The 16,331-nt window shown below is 62.3% G+C and overlaps 1 protein-coding gene across 1 annotated transcript in view; it reads right to left on the bottom strand.

The window, feature by feature from the left end:
- FAM20C (FAM20C golgi associated secretory pathway kinase) overlaps positions 1–16,331 on the bottom strand; it is a 48,096-nt gene that overhangs the window by 7,642 nt on the left and 24,123 nt on the right. The window contains exons 4-5 of the mRNA XM_047089445.1: positions 3,567–3,659; positions 2,106–2,221 (exon numbers count right to left, since the gene is read on the bottom strand). Coding sequence (XP_046945401.1) covers positions 2,106–2,221; positions 3,567–3,659 — 209 coding nt within the window. The remainder of the gene's footprint in view (positions 1–2,105; positions 2,222–3,566; positions 3,660–16,331) is intronic.

The following is a 16,331-nucleotide window of genomic DNA, read 5'->3' as shown; positions in this document are numbered from 1 at the left end:
TTTCGGCCCCTCCGCCGGCACCAGAACAGTCTCTCGGCGGGCTCTGTGATCGAGGCCCCAGAACTCGTCCAGGTCAGACCTGTGGAGGAGCGTCCCTCTAACGGGGAAACCGGGTGATGGGCGTGGGGGAGCGGGCGTGTTTCATCTTAAGTTCTGAACACTGAACGACGTCACTAGAAATGCTGCAATGAGAATCGGAAAGACCACTGACGGGGGGCAGCGGCCTGGGGGGTCCTGTGGGCGTGGCCTGGGGCTGTGCGGGCGTGGCCGTGGTCCTGTGGGCGTGGCCTGGGGCAGTGCGGGCGTGGCCGTGGTCCGGAGGGCGTGGCCTGGGGGTCGTGTCGGCATGGCCGTGGTCCGGGGGGCATGACATGGGGCCGTGTGGGTGTGGCCTGGGGCCGTGTGGGCGTGATCGTGGTCCGGAGGGGTCTTGTGGGCGTGGCCATGGCCCGGAGGGCGTGGCCTGGGGTCGTGTGGGCATGTCCTGGGGCCGTGTGGGCGTGGCCGTGGTCCGGGGGGCATGACATGGGGCCATGTGGGCGTGGCCTAGTGGCCTGTGGGTGTGGCCTGGGGCCGTGTGGGCGTGATCGTGGTCCGGAGGGGTCTTGTGGGCGTGGCCGTGGCCCGGAGGGCGTGGCCTGGGGTCGTGTGGGCATGTCCTGGGGCCGTGTGGGCGTGGCCGTGGTCCAGAGGGCGTGGCCTAGTGCCCTGTGGGTGTGGCCTGGGCCGTGCGGGCGTGGCCGTGGCCCGGAGGGCGTGGCCTAGTGTCCTGTGGGCGTGGCCTGGGGTCCTGTGAGCGCGGCCAGCCTAGACTCGGAGGGCTCATCGCCACGTGGGGCAGCAGCCGGGGCAGCAGGGGCGGCTGACGATGAAGGTGCTGGGGACGTCCAGGCTGGAGGACGAGAGATCCCAGAGTCCCTGACAGGCTGAGGTGGAGGAGGAGCTTGCTGTCTCGGGGGTGGGGGGGTGGGGATTCCAGGGGAAAGCACTAGAACCCAAGGTTGGAGAGGCAGGTGTCCACCCTTGGAAAAGAAGGGCCTTTCCAGCAACTCAGGCTGTGCAGACAGGAGCTGAATTACCTCTGAGCCGACGGGCTGCCCGTCACCGGGGGCGTCCAAGCAGCCTGCAGCCTTGGGCAGGCTTAGACAAGGCTGATGAGAAGCCCTCCAAGCCCCCTCCCCTTTGGTTTCTGGTCGGGTGGTGAGACGCTGCCAGCACAGGGGGTAGGGGCACATAACCTCTACGTGGGTTTTATGTGCACGAACTGACAGATGGACCCACACCACCAGGAGGGTATCTGTCTCGGGGTGGGTCCCACTTATCACCGCACTCCACTTCTCTGCCATCGCCGGGACCTCCCAGAACCGAATATGAGGTAGAAGGTGTCCCCACCCTCAGGCCCAGCAAGCACGAGGTGCTCAGCACGGGGCCTGGCCCAAAGGAAGTGCTCACAGGGACGGACGGACAGATCGCAGAGCCCTGAATGCCACATCGAAAAGCTCCTGGGGCAGGTGATTCGGTAGGGCAGGAGTCTGTGTGCGTCTGAGACTGACGATTAGCACCGCTCTGTGGCAGGCCCTTGTGCTGGCCCTCGAGGGCGCCAGGGGAGGCCGCCACTCTACTCGCTCTTCCTGCTGAGCCGGGGGAGGGAGGCAGAGGAGTCCTTGTTGCTGTGTGAGGGTCTTGCTGCGGGGCGGGGGGGGGGGGGGGGGCAGGGTGGTGGTGCCTAAATCCGGGAGGAAGTTCAGGGAACAGAGGTCTCCTCCAGCCGGACCACTTGGACGAGACTCTCTGGGGAGGCTGAGATTTTTCAAAAATGCACTCATTTTCCTTTAAAACAAATGGTAGGAAAAAACCTCTGTGCCCAGCCCAGGGGATCAATTCCATGATGATGACTTGGCCATTTCTGGCAGGCTTTTGACACTGTGATGTAGATACACCCCGAAGTGGAAGGGGCAGCCCTTGGGTGGTCCCGTGAAGGCGGTGGGCTGAATTATGCAAGAAGAAACCGTAAGTTTCTTTCTTCTTCTTCTTCGTAAAGGTAACTAAGCTCGCTGTTCTGCATGCAGTGAGCCAGGAAAGGGGCCTCCCCGAGTGCAGGTTACCTGGAGAGATGAAGAAGGTTCTCCACAGCTTCTTGTCTCTCGTGACGTCCCGGATTTCCTTGGTCATGTTGACCATCCTGCCGGCCACCGGAGGGACCCGGCGGAAGTCCAGGATCCTGGCGGGAAAGTGACAGGGAAGGGTCTTCACCTCCGTGCCCCGGCCCTCGCTAGGCTGGTGCGGAGTGAACGCTCCCGTCTCCGAGTCCCGCTAGGCCCAAAGCGGGGCCCACAGCTCTGACTGGTGCCGTCGGCCACCCACAAAAATGGGCCCCACGAGGACCACGGCGGTTGGTGTTCTGCTTCCCAGCACCGGCCTGCCGTGCCTGGGCCCCCAGGGCTCAGGTCGGAACAGCGTTAAATTAGCTGCTTTTAATGGGACGCTCTCTAACTGCGCTGCACTCGCTCACTTAAACGGGACGCCGATGGGCCTGCAGCGGCCTCTGGGGGCAGCGGCTGCGCGTGGGGAATGTGGGCGTCTTGCGTGCCGCCCGCGCTCCGCCCGCTGCGTGAGCTGTCCTGCGTCATCAACAGGCCTCACCTCTCCGAATGAGGAACCCTCATCGGCTTCGTGGCAACTGTTCCTTTCACAGAAAGGCCTTTTTCTGGGTTTAGGCTGCACAACAGTTGACATTGTTGAAAATCTGACTTGGGGTTTCTGTGGCCCCCAAACAAGATTTTTGATCTTTAAAAAACAAAGCAAAGTAGGGTTTGCAAACTTGAGTGTGCACACGAATCGCGTGGTGTAGAGAGGGTCTGGGGTGGAGACCGGGAATCTGCATTCTAACCAGCCTGGGTGACCTGGAAGCCGCGGCCCAGGGCACACCCCGAGCTGGAGGTCAGGACCCTGCGGGGCGGTCGGGGAGGCTCCTCCCCCTAGACTCTTGGAACGGACTCCAGCCCCAGCCCTGTGACTGTCCCTGCAGGGCAGGGATCTCTGGGCCAGCAGGGTGGCTGCTGAGAGGCCCTCCCCCACGGCCCCCGACACCACTGCCCACCTCGCCTGCAGCAAGGGGCCACGTGGAGCCCGGGGAGGAATTCATGTTCTGCCCGGTAGAGCCAGCCCAGAAGACGGGCGATGGGGGAGGAGGCTCATGTCCCTTGGTGTCACCGTGGCCCCAGAGGTTACACCCTGCAACACTCTGGGCTAAAATTCCCAGCACTCATAGCCCTTTCCGCTCTTCCTTTGTTATTCCCAACGGGCCACGTCCCCACTCTGATCACCAACTGCTCCCGAGGATCTCCTGTCTGGCACCGTTCGTGGTGTGGGGCCTACCGCGGGGTGTTGTAACATCTGCAGGCCAGACTCCAGCTCTGTGCGGCAGAGACTTACCATGCCTCGGTTTTCCCATCTGTACGATGGGGCTAATTATAGGATTCCCGACACCTCGGCAGGGTGTTGGGAGAGTTATTCGGACCCACCCGCACGGTGCTCAGGCCCGGGGTGCAGGCGGGACGGCTCACCTGTCCAGGTGGAAGGCAGCGATCTCTGCGTTGTGCCTCTCATAGTCAGAGAAATAAAAGAAGTCAGGGGGCGTCTCCTGCTCCCTCGTCTGCCTAAAGAAAACAGGGTTTTTCATCACTGTGCGAACCCTCCGGTGAAAGGGTGCAGGAGGCTTGTCCCGGCTGGCGAAAAAGCCGGCCGTCAAACTGGCAAGAATTTCGTGAATCGGTTGTTAAAGTCATTTTATAAACATAAGTCACGTTTTATTATTTGCTTATTTAAAAAGTTTATCTATTTTGAGAGAGCGAACAAATGTGAGTGGGGGAGGGGCAGAGAGCGAGCGCGAGAGAGAATCCCAAGCAGGCTCTGTGCTGTCGACACACGGCCCGATGTGGGGCTTGAACTCATGAACCGTGAGATCATGGCGCCCAGAAGTGACCTTTTATAAGTGACGAGTATTTAAATCGCACCACTGGCCGGTTATTTAATGACGTTCGACGGTTTCTTCTTCTTCGGGCTGTTACCCACCCTGCATCTGCAGGGGCAAGCAGAGGTGACGCGTGCCCCCGCAGCCCCCCTCAGTGACCTCTTTCTGGGAGCAAGCCGTGAGCCAACGAGGAGGTGCAAGCTCTCCCGTCAGGCTTCTCCCCCGCGAGGGAGCTGGTTACCAAATACCGCTCAGCCCACCCGCCGGTCCGCAGCACCGGCCAAACACAGATCCTCTAGGAAGGCAGATGGCCAGGCGGCCCCCGGCCCCTGAGCCTAGGGAGTGTGTGGATGGCAGAGGGCCAAGGGCATCACAGGAGTCACCCCGACGCAGAGCAAGGGGACCTCCCTGGGGCGTGAGCTGGGGCCAGGCTCAGGCGGCACCATTTGTCCCTCTGGCTGCTCTGAGCCTCCCACCAGCATCCCCGCCCAGACAGTGTCCCCCTGGGGGGCGGGGGATGTGAGGGAGTCTGCGAAGCTCCTTGGGGGCCACCCGTGGGACCCCTCTCTGAAGCCCAAAGAGGCGGTCCGTTTTCCACCAGGCACCTGCCGTTGGGGACTGTACAGCCGGCCTCCTCCCGCCCCCCGGCGGCAGCTCCCTCTGCCCCCCTTCCCCTCTCCTGAGCCGGAGTGAGGGCCATCTGCTACTTCCGACTTGTCTCCACTCTGCTGCCTTTGCTGTCACTGTTCCGTCTTCCCAGAACGGGCTTCCTCTCATGTCTCCCGAAGGCTAAGTCAGCATCCCCGAATGTGGGTCCCACCCAACCAGGTCCAGGGGCTTCTAGCACAAAAGGAGCCCTCTGAGAGGTTGGCGTTTGGGGAACATGCCTAGTGGAGCACCCTCTGGGGTCTCAACAGTGCGTGTTACCACCATAAAGGCCCTGATAAGGCCTGCGGCCGCTCTGTTTCTTAACACTACACCGACTACAGAGCCCGTTTTTTTCGTAGTACGTTACCGCGCTGTGCACTTTTGGGAACTGCCGGCTAAAGCCTACAGTGCAAGCCGTTTCTAACCGCTGCTCAAAGGCAAACTCCCTCGCAAAACTTTCCTGGTGCCTTGGTGGGGGTGACCTGAGGCTCACCCCGGACCCTCCCGGACCGGTGGGCAGACAGGAGGGTTCTGTTTGGAGCAGTGCTGTGGGTCACCCCACGATGGCCCCGCACGAAGCCAGAGCCCAGCCCCAGCTGCTGCCCCACCTGCAGCACGTGTGGTGGGGGTGAGCAAGGCGGGGCAGCCCCCGGCCGGCCGTGCGTGCAGTCCTGGCCTCCGCATCTCCTCCCAGGGAGACAGAAGAACTCTAGGAGCCCTGGGCTCGGACATCCACGCCCCACAGTGAGCTGCAGGCAGGCCCCGAAGGAGTAACACGCGACCCTCGGCCAGGGGACAGGAAATCACACACAGGACTCTCTCTAGTCCATACAGGCGATGGCATCGTGTGAGCACAGATACTGGGCAGACGCCTGGGGAGCAGGGACGCATGACGACTGCAAGCGTTTGACCTCGGCAAGCAGGGAATTTCCAAAATCACGTCCGAGCAAAAACGCTCCCTGCGTTAAATCCAGCTCTGTTCTGTGCCCCTGCCCGTACCTGCGGGACCATGTCCACCTTCCAGGCTGGGGGCAGGGACTAACTCAGCCCTCCACCTGGTAAGAATTTACCAGATGCCGGGGACCTTCTCCGTGCTGGAAGACGCAGGGTGGGGAGAATCCCGTGTGACCTGGCCGGTGAGGGGGAGGCTTGAATGATGTTCCAGCCCTAAGAGGCCCGTTCAGGGGCTACGGCTGGCCTTGCTGGGCAGCACAGACCTCCCCGCCCTTGGGGGCCACCTGTCCTCACCCTGTCCAGGGGGTGTGAGTCCAGGGGGCAGGTCTGGTGACGACCCTGAGGGTCGCTGAGGGCCCAGAGTTTTGCCTGCCTGCTGCACCCCACGTGTGCACACAGGCGCACACACACACAGACACACACTCACAGGCACGCCTCGCCATGACAGGGCCGTCAGGAGGGTCTCAGAGAGAATGGGGCCTGGTCCTTTGCCTCCTCTCTGGCACGGCCACGCAGGCGGCTGCGAAGGAGCCTTGGGTGTCATGGAAGGACAGTTGGCTTTCCTCGCGTTTGTGGCGGAAGAGACTCCGGGCCAGAGAGGGGTGTGACTGATGTGATTCCAGTCTTAAGCACATCCCGCCGCTGCTGCCCTGCTCCTGGCCTGGCAGCGGACGGGCGGTCGGGGGCAGGCCCAGCCCAGGCTCTGTGGCCAGGCCGGGGGTCCTGGGCCCTCAGCCCCGAGGCCTTCCGGCCGGTTCAGCGCGCCTATGGCTGTGAGCCCCGGGCAGGTGCGGGGGGCCCGGGCAGGAGGGAGAGGCCACGAGGGTGGGTGAAGCCACAGGCTGCTGGCCAGGCTCAGCCTCCCAAACGTGCCCCCCATCACCCCGTATCTGTGGCACGCACCTCCAATCCAGGACTTTTGCCCGCACAAACCTCCTAGCCGTCTCCAGCTCTGCCCTCCTCTCTCCTCACCCCTGTGGCTCCATCACCAGACCACTCCCAGCCCAGCCCCAGGCCTTTCCCACTTCTGCACCTTTGTGCCGGGCTTTCCACCGGCACTCGCCTTCTCCATCCTTCCCAAGATCTGTCCCAACCCCACCCCCGCCCAGGCCTCCCACGGAGGAGCTTAACACTGCTATACTAGACCACTGTTTGCAGGGTCTGGGGACAGGAGTGCCTAGCCAAGCGCCCGCTTTAGAACGGGTGTGCCACAAACAGATGAAACATTGATGGAGGGAGGACGGCGAAGGGGCACGAACCGGTCCACGGCCTTGAGCTCCTCCCACCCTCGTTTCTTCAGTTTGTACCAGTGTCATCATCAACACCATCACCGTCACCACTCTCCCCTCCACAACCATTATTCCTACTGCATACTGACCCCTTATTGCCTGAGGTGCCTGATGTGATCACAGCGGCTTGATCTGTAACGCTAACACGTGAGCGTTTCTGTTTACCAGTGCTTGGGCTTCCGTTCATTTCTCCCTTACTCCAGCCCACTCCTCTGATCAGGTCAAACACGTGAAAAGCGGGTGGCTCTGAGCCCTGCTACTCTGCGAAGAGACCAGCCACTTCTCGGAAGCCCTGTGACCAAGTTCCAGAACGGTTCCTGGTTCCCTCACATCTTCCACCTCAGGGCTTTTTCCAGTGACCTCCGTCCCCAGGCTGTTTACACAGAGAGGCGGCTCTTTCCCGCAACCCCGAGGCCACACACGAGCCTTCCGCCTGGCTGTCTTGGCCTCCAGATACCCCTGTGCAGAATGACCCTGGACGTGCAGAGAGGTGGTGACGAAGTGCTGTTTGTCTGTGTGCTCAGTGGCTGTCTTCACTCCGGAGAGGCTGCGAGGTGCCCCTGGGGCCTCTGTGCTCTTCGGGCGTGCCTCCAGATGTGTGAAATACCCCTGGGTGATTTTAAGGCTCCTATAGGCTGTGAGCAAGTTGGGTAGGGGTCCTAGCTTAACCCGTCCTGATAAGGGCCAGGCTGGGCGCTCAGGCAACACGCAAAGATACGAGGGGCACGCAGGGTGGAAGGTAGGCTTGGTGTGGGCCTCTCCAGTCATTCGTGCCCTTGGGTGGGAGTGAAGGCGCCCAGGTCAGCACCCATCGCCAACTGGGGGGGCGGGGGGGGGGGCGAGTGTGCTAGACTTCCAGACCCTCCGTTGCTCCAGCTGTCAAATGGGTTCATTCCGTGCATCTCCACCCCCGCAAGGAGAACAGGGCTCTGGGCGTGGCCGGCTGGCTCCGGCTCCGGTCGCCCAAGGGGTCAGCGCCCGCTCGCAAGCGGGGAGCGTGAAGCCGGGGCTGGCAGGAAGACGCTGGGGACTACCTGGTGAGGGTTCCCAAGGGCGAGGCCGGCTCCCTGCTGGTCTCACCGCTGAAGGTCTGTGCCGAGACCACCCAGCATCGCGGAAACCTAGCCGTGCGCCGGCGGGACAAGCGTGGGGTCCGCCCGGCCCCTCGCCCGCCGGAGCCGTCTGGCGAGACGGCGTGAGCCGCAGCCGGACTCCTGCAGGGTGTCCTTGCCGCCAGCCCGCGCCTGCGGGGAGAACCCGGGGGGTCCGAGAGCCGGGTGTCGTTGCTGTCTGTAGAGCAGGGCAGCCGGGGCGGAGGGATTTCCGGCCTCACGCTGGGCAGGCAGGGGAGGGACACGGTCCCCCCTCCCTCCCGGGGGGGGGGGGGGAGGTCTGCCGGCCTCCCGCCACCTCCTGCGCGTCCCCAGAGAGCCGGAGCTGCCGCCGAGCCAGCCATTTGGGGACGCGCTTCGGAAAAGTACTGAGCCCGCCGCACCCGGCGGGACCCCTCGCTCAGCTGCACCCGGTCGCCCGGCCCCCTCTCCTCCTCCAGCCGCTGAGGCGGAAGTTGGGCCCGGGTGTGGGGGGCAGGCGAGGGCGCGGCCCACCTGGGCCTCTTCCGGGGGCGTGGGCCGTGGAAATGCGCAGGGGAGATGCTATCGGGTACTGTGGGGGTTGGCTCGGCACCCACAGCCTGCGCCTGGCCTGGGAGGAGGGGTGGGGAGACCAGGCAGCCGGCACGGGGAGCACGGCACCGGGAAGGCACGGTCCTCCCCTGGTGACTGAGAGGGCAGGGCTGGGTGGCAGGCGCTCCGAGGGGCTCAGGGATGGGAGGAGCCTCCTAGTCTGGCCACCCCCTAACCCCGCCCCCCACGGGGTCACTGCCCCCGACACGACACGGGGAGCAGTCGGAGCCTCAGGGCCCCACCCTGATGGGCCTCGAGGTCAGGGTGGGCCCCACCCGGCCTCGGGCAGGGCTGAGCGGGCAGGGAAATGGAAAAGTGTATGGCTGACTTCCCTCGGAAAACAGCAGCTGAGGGATCAGGTGCAGTCAGTCCTTGGCGTCAGCAACCCAGGGTCAGGGCGGGAAGAAGGGCAGGGCCTGGTGCATTCAGGAGGCCCGGATCCCGGGGAAGGGAACGGGCTGGTCCCAGGGCAGCCCCCGGGGGTACGCCGAGCACCCTGACACCTTTAAGCCCAAGCCGGCTAAACCGTGGCAAGGGGCTGCTCAGGACCAGTTTTGGGGGCTACACTTTCCCATTCCCTCTCTCCTTCCTCTCTGGGGCTGACTGCACCGAATCCCTTCCCGTAGAGGGACTTGCTTCCCTTAGCTCGGAAGGAAGCACAAGAAGAACTGATGATGCACTTTATACTACAGTGAGAATGACTACTATGTTGGCCTCTCCCAGAAAGTCTGTGGCCTGAATCTCCGTACATGGCAAAAGGGACTTTGCAGTTATGATTAAGTCGGCGACCTTGAGATGGGGAGATTATTCTGTATGCCATCCCCGGGGTCCTTATGAGAAGGAGACAGAAGGAGATCTGACTGCAGAAGAGGCCACACAGTAGCTTCCAAGAGGGAGGCTCGGGGAGAGGATCTGTTTTCTCACCTCCTCCAGTTTCTGGAGGCCACCTGCATTCCTCGGCAAGGAAACACGTTCTCTCCGAGGGCCTGTAGAAGGAACAGCCTGCAGGTCCCTTTTAGATTGCTGACCCCCCCAAACTGTGCGAGAACACGTTCGTGTTGCTTCAAGCCGCTAACTGTGAGGTCGTCTGCACCAGCTGCACAGGCAAGGAATATAGAACCTTTGGCAACACCAGAGTGGTAGGGGGACACGGTGACGTAGCAGCTTTGGGGAGGCTGTGGAATGCGGCCTGCTTCCTCAGAGCTGGTCCTGCCATCACGGCTCCCTTCATTAGACTTTTTTTTTTTTTTTTAATTTTTTTTTTTTCAACGTTTATTTATTTTTTGGGACAGAGAGAGACAGAGCATGAACAGGGGAGGGGCAGAGAGAGAGGGAGACACAGAATCGGAAACAGGCTCCAGGCTCTGAGCCATCAGCCCAGAGCCCGACGCGGGGCTCGAACTCACGGACCGCGAGATCGTGACCTGGCTGAAGTCGGACGCTTAACCGACTGCGCCACCCAGGCGCCCTCCCTTCATTAGACTTTTAAGACCTGACGCAGAGCATTTTGAGAAGAAGGCACCTCTGTTTTCACAGAAGCCAAAGAGGCAGAATCCAGTAAGAATCACACGAGCCTCCGAGGCTTTGGTCCCTGTCCCCCCGTCAATGACAAGGAAGTCTGAGGTCAGGAAACGGAAGAGGCATGTGCCGAATCACACGGCTAGGAACGGCAGGTCCTGGGTTCTCTTCAGGGGCCCCCAAAGTCAGACATGGCTCCAGCCGGCCCTGCACGTCTGTGTTCTCTCCCGGATCAGAAGCACCTCTGGGGGCTAGGACACCCCACGGGCCTGGAGCTGAGTCAGGGCCAGGCTCCCCGGGCGGGACTCCAGCAACCGCGACGACCACTCACGTCCTCCTCTGCACTTACGCCCCCTGACCCAGTTCCCACCGTCACTATTAACGTCTCGGTGTTCCTTCAGTTGTGGGAAAGCAGAAATCTTGTGCTGGGTTAAAAATACAGGAAATCGGCCGCTTTTAACCAAAGCCTGTGGGGGAAGAAGAGCCAACAGACGCCCGGCTCTTACTGTGAGCTGAACATCTTGCTGGGCACTTGGCGTGGATTCGCTCCCCACACCGTGACGACCGCCTGGGAAGGGCCCCCCTCCACAGACGAGCGACAGCCAGCGAGGTCTCAGCTGCCACAGGAAGGCCCTGTGCTCAGGTCCACGGCCCTGCTTCAACCCAGCGCGCCTCCGATGCGCAAGGCTGGGTGAGGACTGGGCGGGGACGCGTTCTCCCCGCGGACTCGTGAGGAAAACGGCTGGCAGAGAAGGGTCTGTCTGCCCTGACCCCCACCCACGCCGGGCTGCTGGGGAACAGGGGAGCCCGCAGCCCCCTCGGAGCAGTGTGTGGCAGGCGAGGCCGCTCGGAGGTGATGCCTCCGTGGTCCTTTCCACCCCGGCTGCCACGCTGCTGGGCTTACACAGAGGGCAGAAGCATCCAGTCCCGCTCGGGGGGGCGAAACGCCCGCCAGGTCAGCAGGTTCCACGCGGCGAGTCCGGGGCCGAGGCCGGCCGAGCGGGGCGCCAGAGCCAGAATGGAACCGACAGCGCCCTGTGAGGTCAGACTCCGGAGAGGGGGACCCAGGAGGGGCCCACATAGCCGTCACACAGCGGTTTCAGGCATCCTGGTCAGAGCTAAGGCCCCCCCCCCACCCCACACCCCAAGATCCCTGAGTGCAGGTGGGAAACTGAGGCCCAGAGACAGCCACATAAACACCTTTCGTGTGTCGAGGAGAGGCACGGCCACACCGCCCGAGCCTGCTGGACGGGAGCAGAGGGAAGACGCCAGCTTAGAAGCCGTGGGAGAGACCGCCAGGAGGCGCACCCACAGATGTCCCTGCACAACCACGTGGCTGGAGACGCGCTCGGCCCCGCCGCTGCACGCCCACAGCCTGCCAGGGCCGCCGGGCTCCCTGCGCGGCCTGCCGCGTGAACAGGCTGGTGACCTAGCCGACCCCGGGCTCCCCACCAACACCCTCACCGGCCGGGGATGTGCAGTGTGGCCGCCCGCACGGCTCCCTCTGGGACCTTGCGCCCGAGGGGATCCCACCCAGGGTGTGTGATCAGCACCACCTCGTGCCCCCAGGGCCCCCCGCGGCACTCCCAACGGACCCCGTATCACCATGCGGCCCTGCTGCCACCCCAGTACCACTTGTCACCATCTGTCCGTCGCGCTGTGAACGGGCAGAACTTGGTGGGGTCTGTGTGTTGCTGCCGCAGGCCCTTTGCACTTGCTCTTGTCCCCAGTGCTCTGGTCCTTGACCATCTTTACCTTGTGTTTTTTTTTTTTTTTTTTTCAGAGGGAAAGAGAGTGCATGTACAAGTAGGGGAGGGACGGGGGTGGGGGGGAGAGAGAATCCCAAGCAGGTTCCATGCCCAGCCAGACTCGGGGCTCGATCTCACAACCGTGAGGTCATGACCTGAGCTGAAATCAAGAGTTGGACGCTCAACCAACTGAGCCACCCAGGTGGCCCCACCGTCTTTTCTAACGAACAGACTCGGCCCCACTCACATGCCGAGGTAGGAGTTGGCCAGCTCCAGCCCGTGCGACAAATCAGCCTGTCACCTGACCACGTAAGCAGTTTCACTGGGGCGGTCCCATCACTTTCTCTGGTTCCTCTTCCCTCTTATGAGGACACCTGAGGCTGCATTCAGGGCCTACCTGGCTAATCCAGGGTGACTCCCCTCATCTGCAGGTCTCCGTGCCCGGGGGCTGATACCCTGGGGGCAGATGTCACAGAAGGGACGGGCCCTGGTTCCCATTTCCAGGATCACCTCAGGAGGCAAAACACCAGACAAGGTGAACGCTTTCCCTTCTTCCAAACACACAGCGGGTCCCTGACTCACCAAATGAAGGCACAGAAGCAAAAATTACCCTTTCTATCCTGGATAATCTTCCCATCACTCACACAGCAGAAAACAGCCACCTTGTCATTAAAGAGATATATTAAGCTGTTTAATATCAGGTTTTCGGATGGCGGAGGTTCTAGAAGGAGAGAGGAGGGCCTCTCCCTGGCAGCTGACTTCACCATGACCTTTCAGCCCTATAACCCACTGTCAGTATTTCTTGCTACTTTTGGTGGCTGTCACCTGCCCTGGTGCCATGTGAGTGTGGGGGGCCTACTTGGTCAAACACGCCTGCCGGTCTTTAGTGATGGATGTCTGACCCGTGTTGTTTGAGCTACAATGGCAAGTTCGAGGCCCTCAGTGGCTGCAGAGGGGACATGGCCCCTGGGGCTTGGCTGCCACCCCAGCCGGTGCCCACTAAGCCTGTCCCTGCTCACCACACCTGCAGGTGTGGACGCCAGAGAACCCTTGAGAGCGAGGGCGGCGGCAGGCCTGGGAAGACTGGGGAGGCCCCAGTGCAGACTCGTCACGGGGGGAGGGGGGCCCTTGCATAAAGCGTGCCGAGCAGAAGACGTACTCAGGTGCCCTTAGCCCTGGAAGGCATGCCTGTCCCACAAGAACTTGGAGGTGTGAAGGTTACAAGAGCTTCTAACCCAGACGTGAAGACAGGCCAGCGGACCGGCCTTTGCGGGGCCTGGCCAGGGAGGGCGCTTGGGGTGCAGCGGGCGCGGGGCCGTGGGCCTGGCTGTGCCCTCTGCTGCTCAGTCACCCGGCTCTGGTCCCGTCTGGATATGAGACGGTTGGCCAAGTGCCTGGGTCTAGGGTGAGCGCGTCCAGGGAGGGACCTGTGCGGTCGTAGGACTTTCCCCGGGCGTGCGCGTCCTTGCGCAGTGAAACCTCTGTGGTTCGCCGTTCTTTTCAAGGTAACAGACGAGATGCCACTGTGTCCCGTCTCCTGAGGGGCCTGAACGTTCAGCACCAACGTGACTGCTGTGATGCTGTTTTCTCTCCAGTCGGAAAAACAAACTACTCTAGATGGCGGGGGCGGGGGGGAGGTGGTTTGTATTCCAGCTCGTTCTCCAAGTCTTGTTTAAGGAGACCCAGAGTCTGCAGAATTCCCTTCTGAGGAATGAAAACAGGCAGACGAGAGAAGTGCTAGCCTCCGTTTCCTTCCCAGCACAAGGGAACGGAGACCTGTTTTCCTTCCCTCCTGCTAGTCTCCCCTCTTCTGAGACAATTAGAGTCGTGGCCCGCACGCTGACAGGCACCCCGGGACCGTGATAGCCAGAGAAAAGCACAAAAAGACACTGTCGATATTGCTGTTTGGGAGAACGTTTTGGGGCAAAACAGGACTTGTTTGCCTTCAAACAAAGGGGATCATCTTCCTCAGATCCCTCCAAGGACACGCGCGCCACAGTGTGAGCCAGGTCCCCCACGGCGGCTCCCCCCACGGACCTCAGCTTCCCCATCTGCACAGCGGGGGCAAGGCAGGCGCCGGCTCGGAACCACACTCCCTGAAGGTTTTGCTCGGTTTTTCCCGTTTATTCCTTTTCCTGCCAGACTCTTGCAACCGGTTTAGAATTGTTAACAATTTCCTTTCCTTTTTATTTTGCTAAGCAGAGGGATTCCGGGGTGCCAAGTAAAAGCAGGAGAAGACGGTTAACTTCTGCGGTCAACCTGAATTAATGCAGTCTTGGCTGGTGGTCAGTCCATGGGGGGCTCGGGGGCAGCTGGGGTCGGCGAGGGAGGAAACCCTTCTCCAAGGCCCCACACAGGGCTCCCGGCCACAGACCCTGCAGGTCAGGAGCCCCACTTTGTCCCCAAGGGTGCCTGTCCTGCCGTGTCTTCTCGAGCTGATTGAGTCCGACGCGCTCTCAGTGTGGCGGAGCTCAGCGTGACCAGCTTACTCGGATGGTGCTGCGGGGCAGGGAGCCCAGGGCAGACGCCGGCCGCTCTGGGCCACCGGGGGTCCCAGCAGCTCGGCCTCTTGGGGGCTGGCAGGGCTGTCCAGAGATGCCTGGGAAGACCCAGGAGAGTCTCTCCAAAGCCAGGTTCAGGTGTTGCTTATTTGGTTTTCAGTTAATAGGGTCCGTTTTTGTTCTGACTCTAAAAATAACCCACAAAGCTGGAGACGGCCCGTGTGCCACACAGCAGGGGGCCCGTGAGGTTAATGGCCGTGTGACACGTGGAATCGGCTTGTCCCTCCCAGAGCCTCGGGAGGCACGCGGGCTGCGTGCTCGGGACACAGCTGGAGGCCCCCAGGGGGACGCAGCATCGCAGCTGAAGAACCTCAGGGTCAGGTGCCTGACCCTCCCTGCAGGTCGCTGCAGGGACCAGAGCACACCCCACCTTGTGGACCTCCCCTGCCCTGGGGTCTGGAGCACCTGGCCTCTGAGCCTCTGGGAGCCCTGTGTGCGCACCTGCAGCGGCCCGGACAGCCTGCTGGGGTCCTGCTCCTTCCAGCGGGCACCACTGTGGCCCGTCTGGCGACCCAGACGCCAGGTGCTGCTCTGAACCCTCAGGAGCCCGCATATGCCCCTGGCTGGTGGGTTACACACATCAAAGCCCCTCGGAGTCTGTCTGTTTAGTCACTCGTTCACTCTACTTCACTCACTCATTCTGTGCACCTACTATGTAGCTGGGGCTGCAGACACAGAGTTGAGGAAAATGACCTGGGGCGCGCCCCGTGGAGCTCCTAGTCTAGTGGGACAGCAGATAGCGGTTACACCCCAATCCCTGTCATTGTGACCGGTGAGCAGGGAACAGTTAGATAGACGCCGATCCCCGGCCCTGCGACGGGCCAGCAGGGAACAGTTAGACCCCGATCCCCAGCACTGCGACAGGCCGGCAGGTAACGGTTAGATAGACGCTGATCCCCGGCACCGCGACGGGCCAGCAGGGATAGACCCCGATCCCCGGCACTGCGAGGGCCAGCAGGTAACGGTTAGATAGACGCCGATCCCCGGCACCGCGACGGGCCAGCAGGGATAGACCCTGATCCCCGGCACTGCGACGGGCCAGCAGGGAACGGTTAGATAGACGCCGATCCCCGGCCCTGCGACGGGCCAGCAGGGAACAGTTAGACCCCGATCCCCAGCACTGCGACAGGCCAGCAGGTAACAGTTAGATAGACGCCGATCCCCGGCCCTGCGACAGGCCAGCAGGGAACGGTTAGATAGACGCCGATCCCCGGCACCGCGACGGGCCAGCAGGGATAGACCCCGATCCCCGGCACTGCGACGGGCCAGCAGGTAACAGTTAGATAAACCCCGATCCCCGGCCCTGCGACGGGCCAGCAGGGATAGACGCCGATCCCCGGCCCTGCGACGGGCCAGCAGGGAACAGTTAGATAGACGCCGATCCCCGGCCCTGCGACGGGCGAGCCGCAGATGTCTGTGTGGCTTTGGGAGGAGGGGTACTTGCAAGGGTGAGTCCTCAGCGGGCTCGTCCTCCTGACAACGAGATGCTCGTTAGTTCTCCCACCTGATGGCTGAGCCCCACAGTGTCGATATGCCGCACAGTCTATGTGGGAGCCTGGCCGCTGCTCCAGTAGGAGCTGACAGCCCGCAACCAGCCAGAGAGAAGCGGGTCCCACGCCCGCTGAGCTCTGGTGGGGGGACGGTGCTGGTCCTGACTCCCCATGTGCCCACTTGCATACGTGCACACACACATGCCCACATGCACACCCGGTCTCTTGTGGGTTCCCAGGACTCGGGCCCTGGGGGGAGGCCGATGGCGTCAGCAGGCTGCTCTGGAGACGTCCGGCAGTGCGCGGCCGGGACCCTCGCCTCCCTCCTTCCTCACTGCCAGGACCCTAGACCCCGCTGCCCCGTGCTCTCAGGGACGTCCTCCACACCTGCCCACATTGGTCTGGGAGCTTCCTCAGACGCGGATCAGGTTGTAGCACCGCCCCCATCACAGCACATCCACTGAA

Source organism: Lynx rufus, unplaced genomic scaffold (assembly GCF_022079265.1).
Source record: "Lynx rufus isolate CCGP_SWC_20201006 ecotype Redwood Valley unplaced genomic scaffold, mLynRuf1.p SCAF_27, whole genome shotgun sequence".
Lineage (NCBI taxonomy): Eukaryota > Metazoa > Chordata > Mammalia > Carnivora > Felidae > Lynx > Lynx rufus.
Note: the sequence above shows the minus strand (reverse complement) of the source record. Positions and strands in the feature narration are given on the sequence as shown.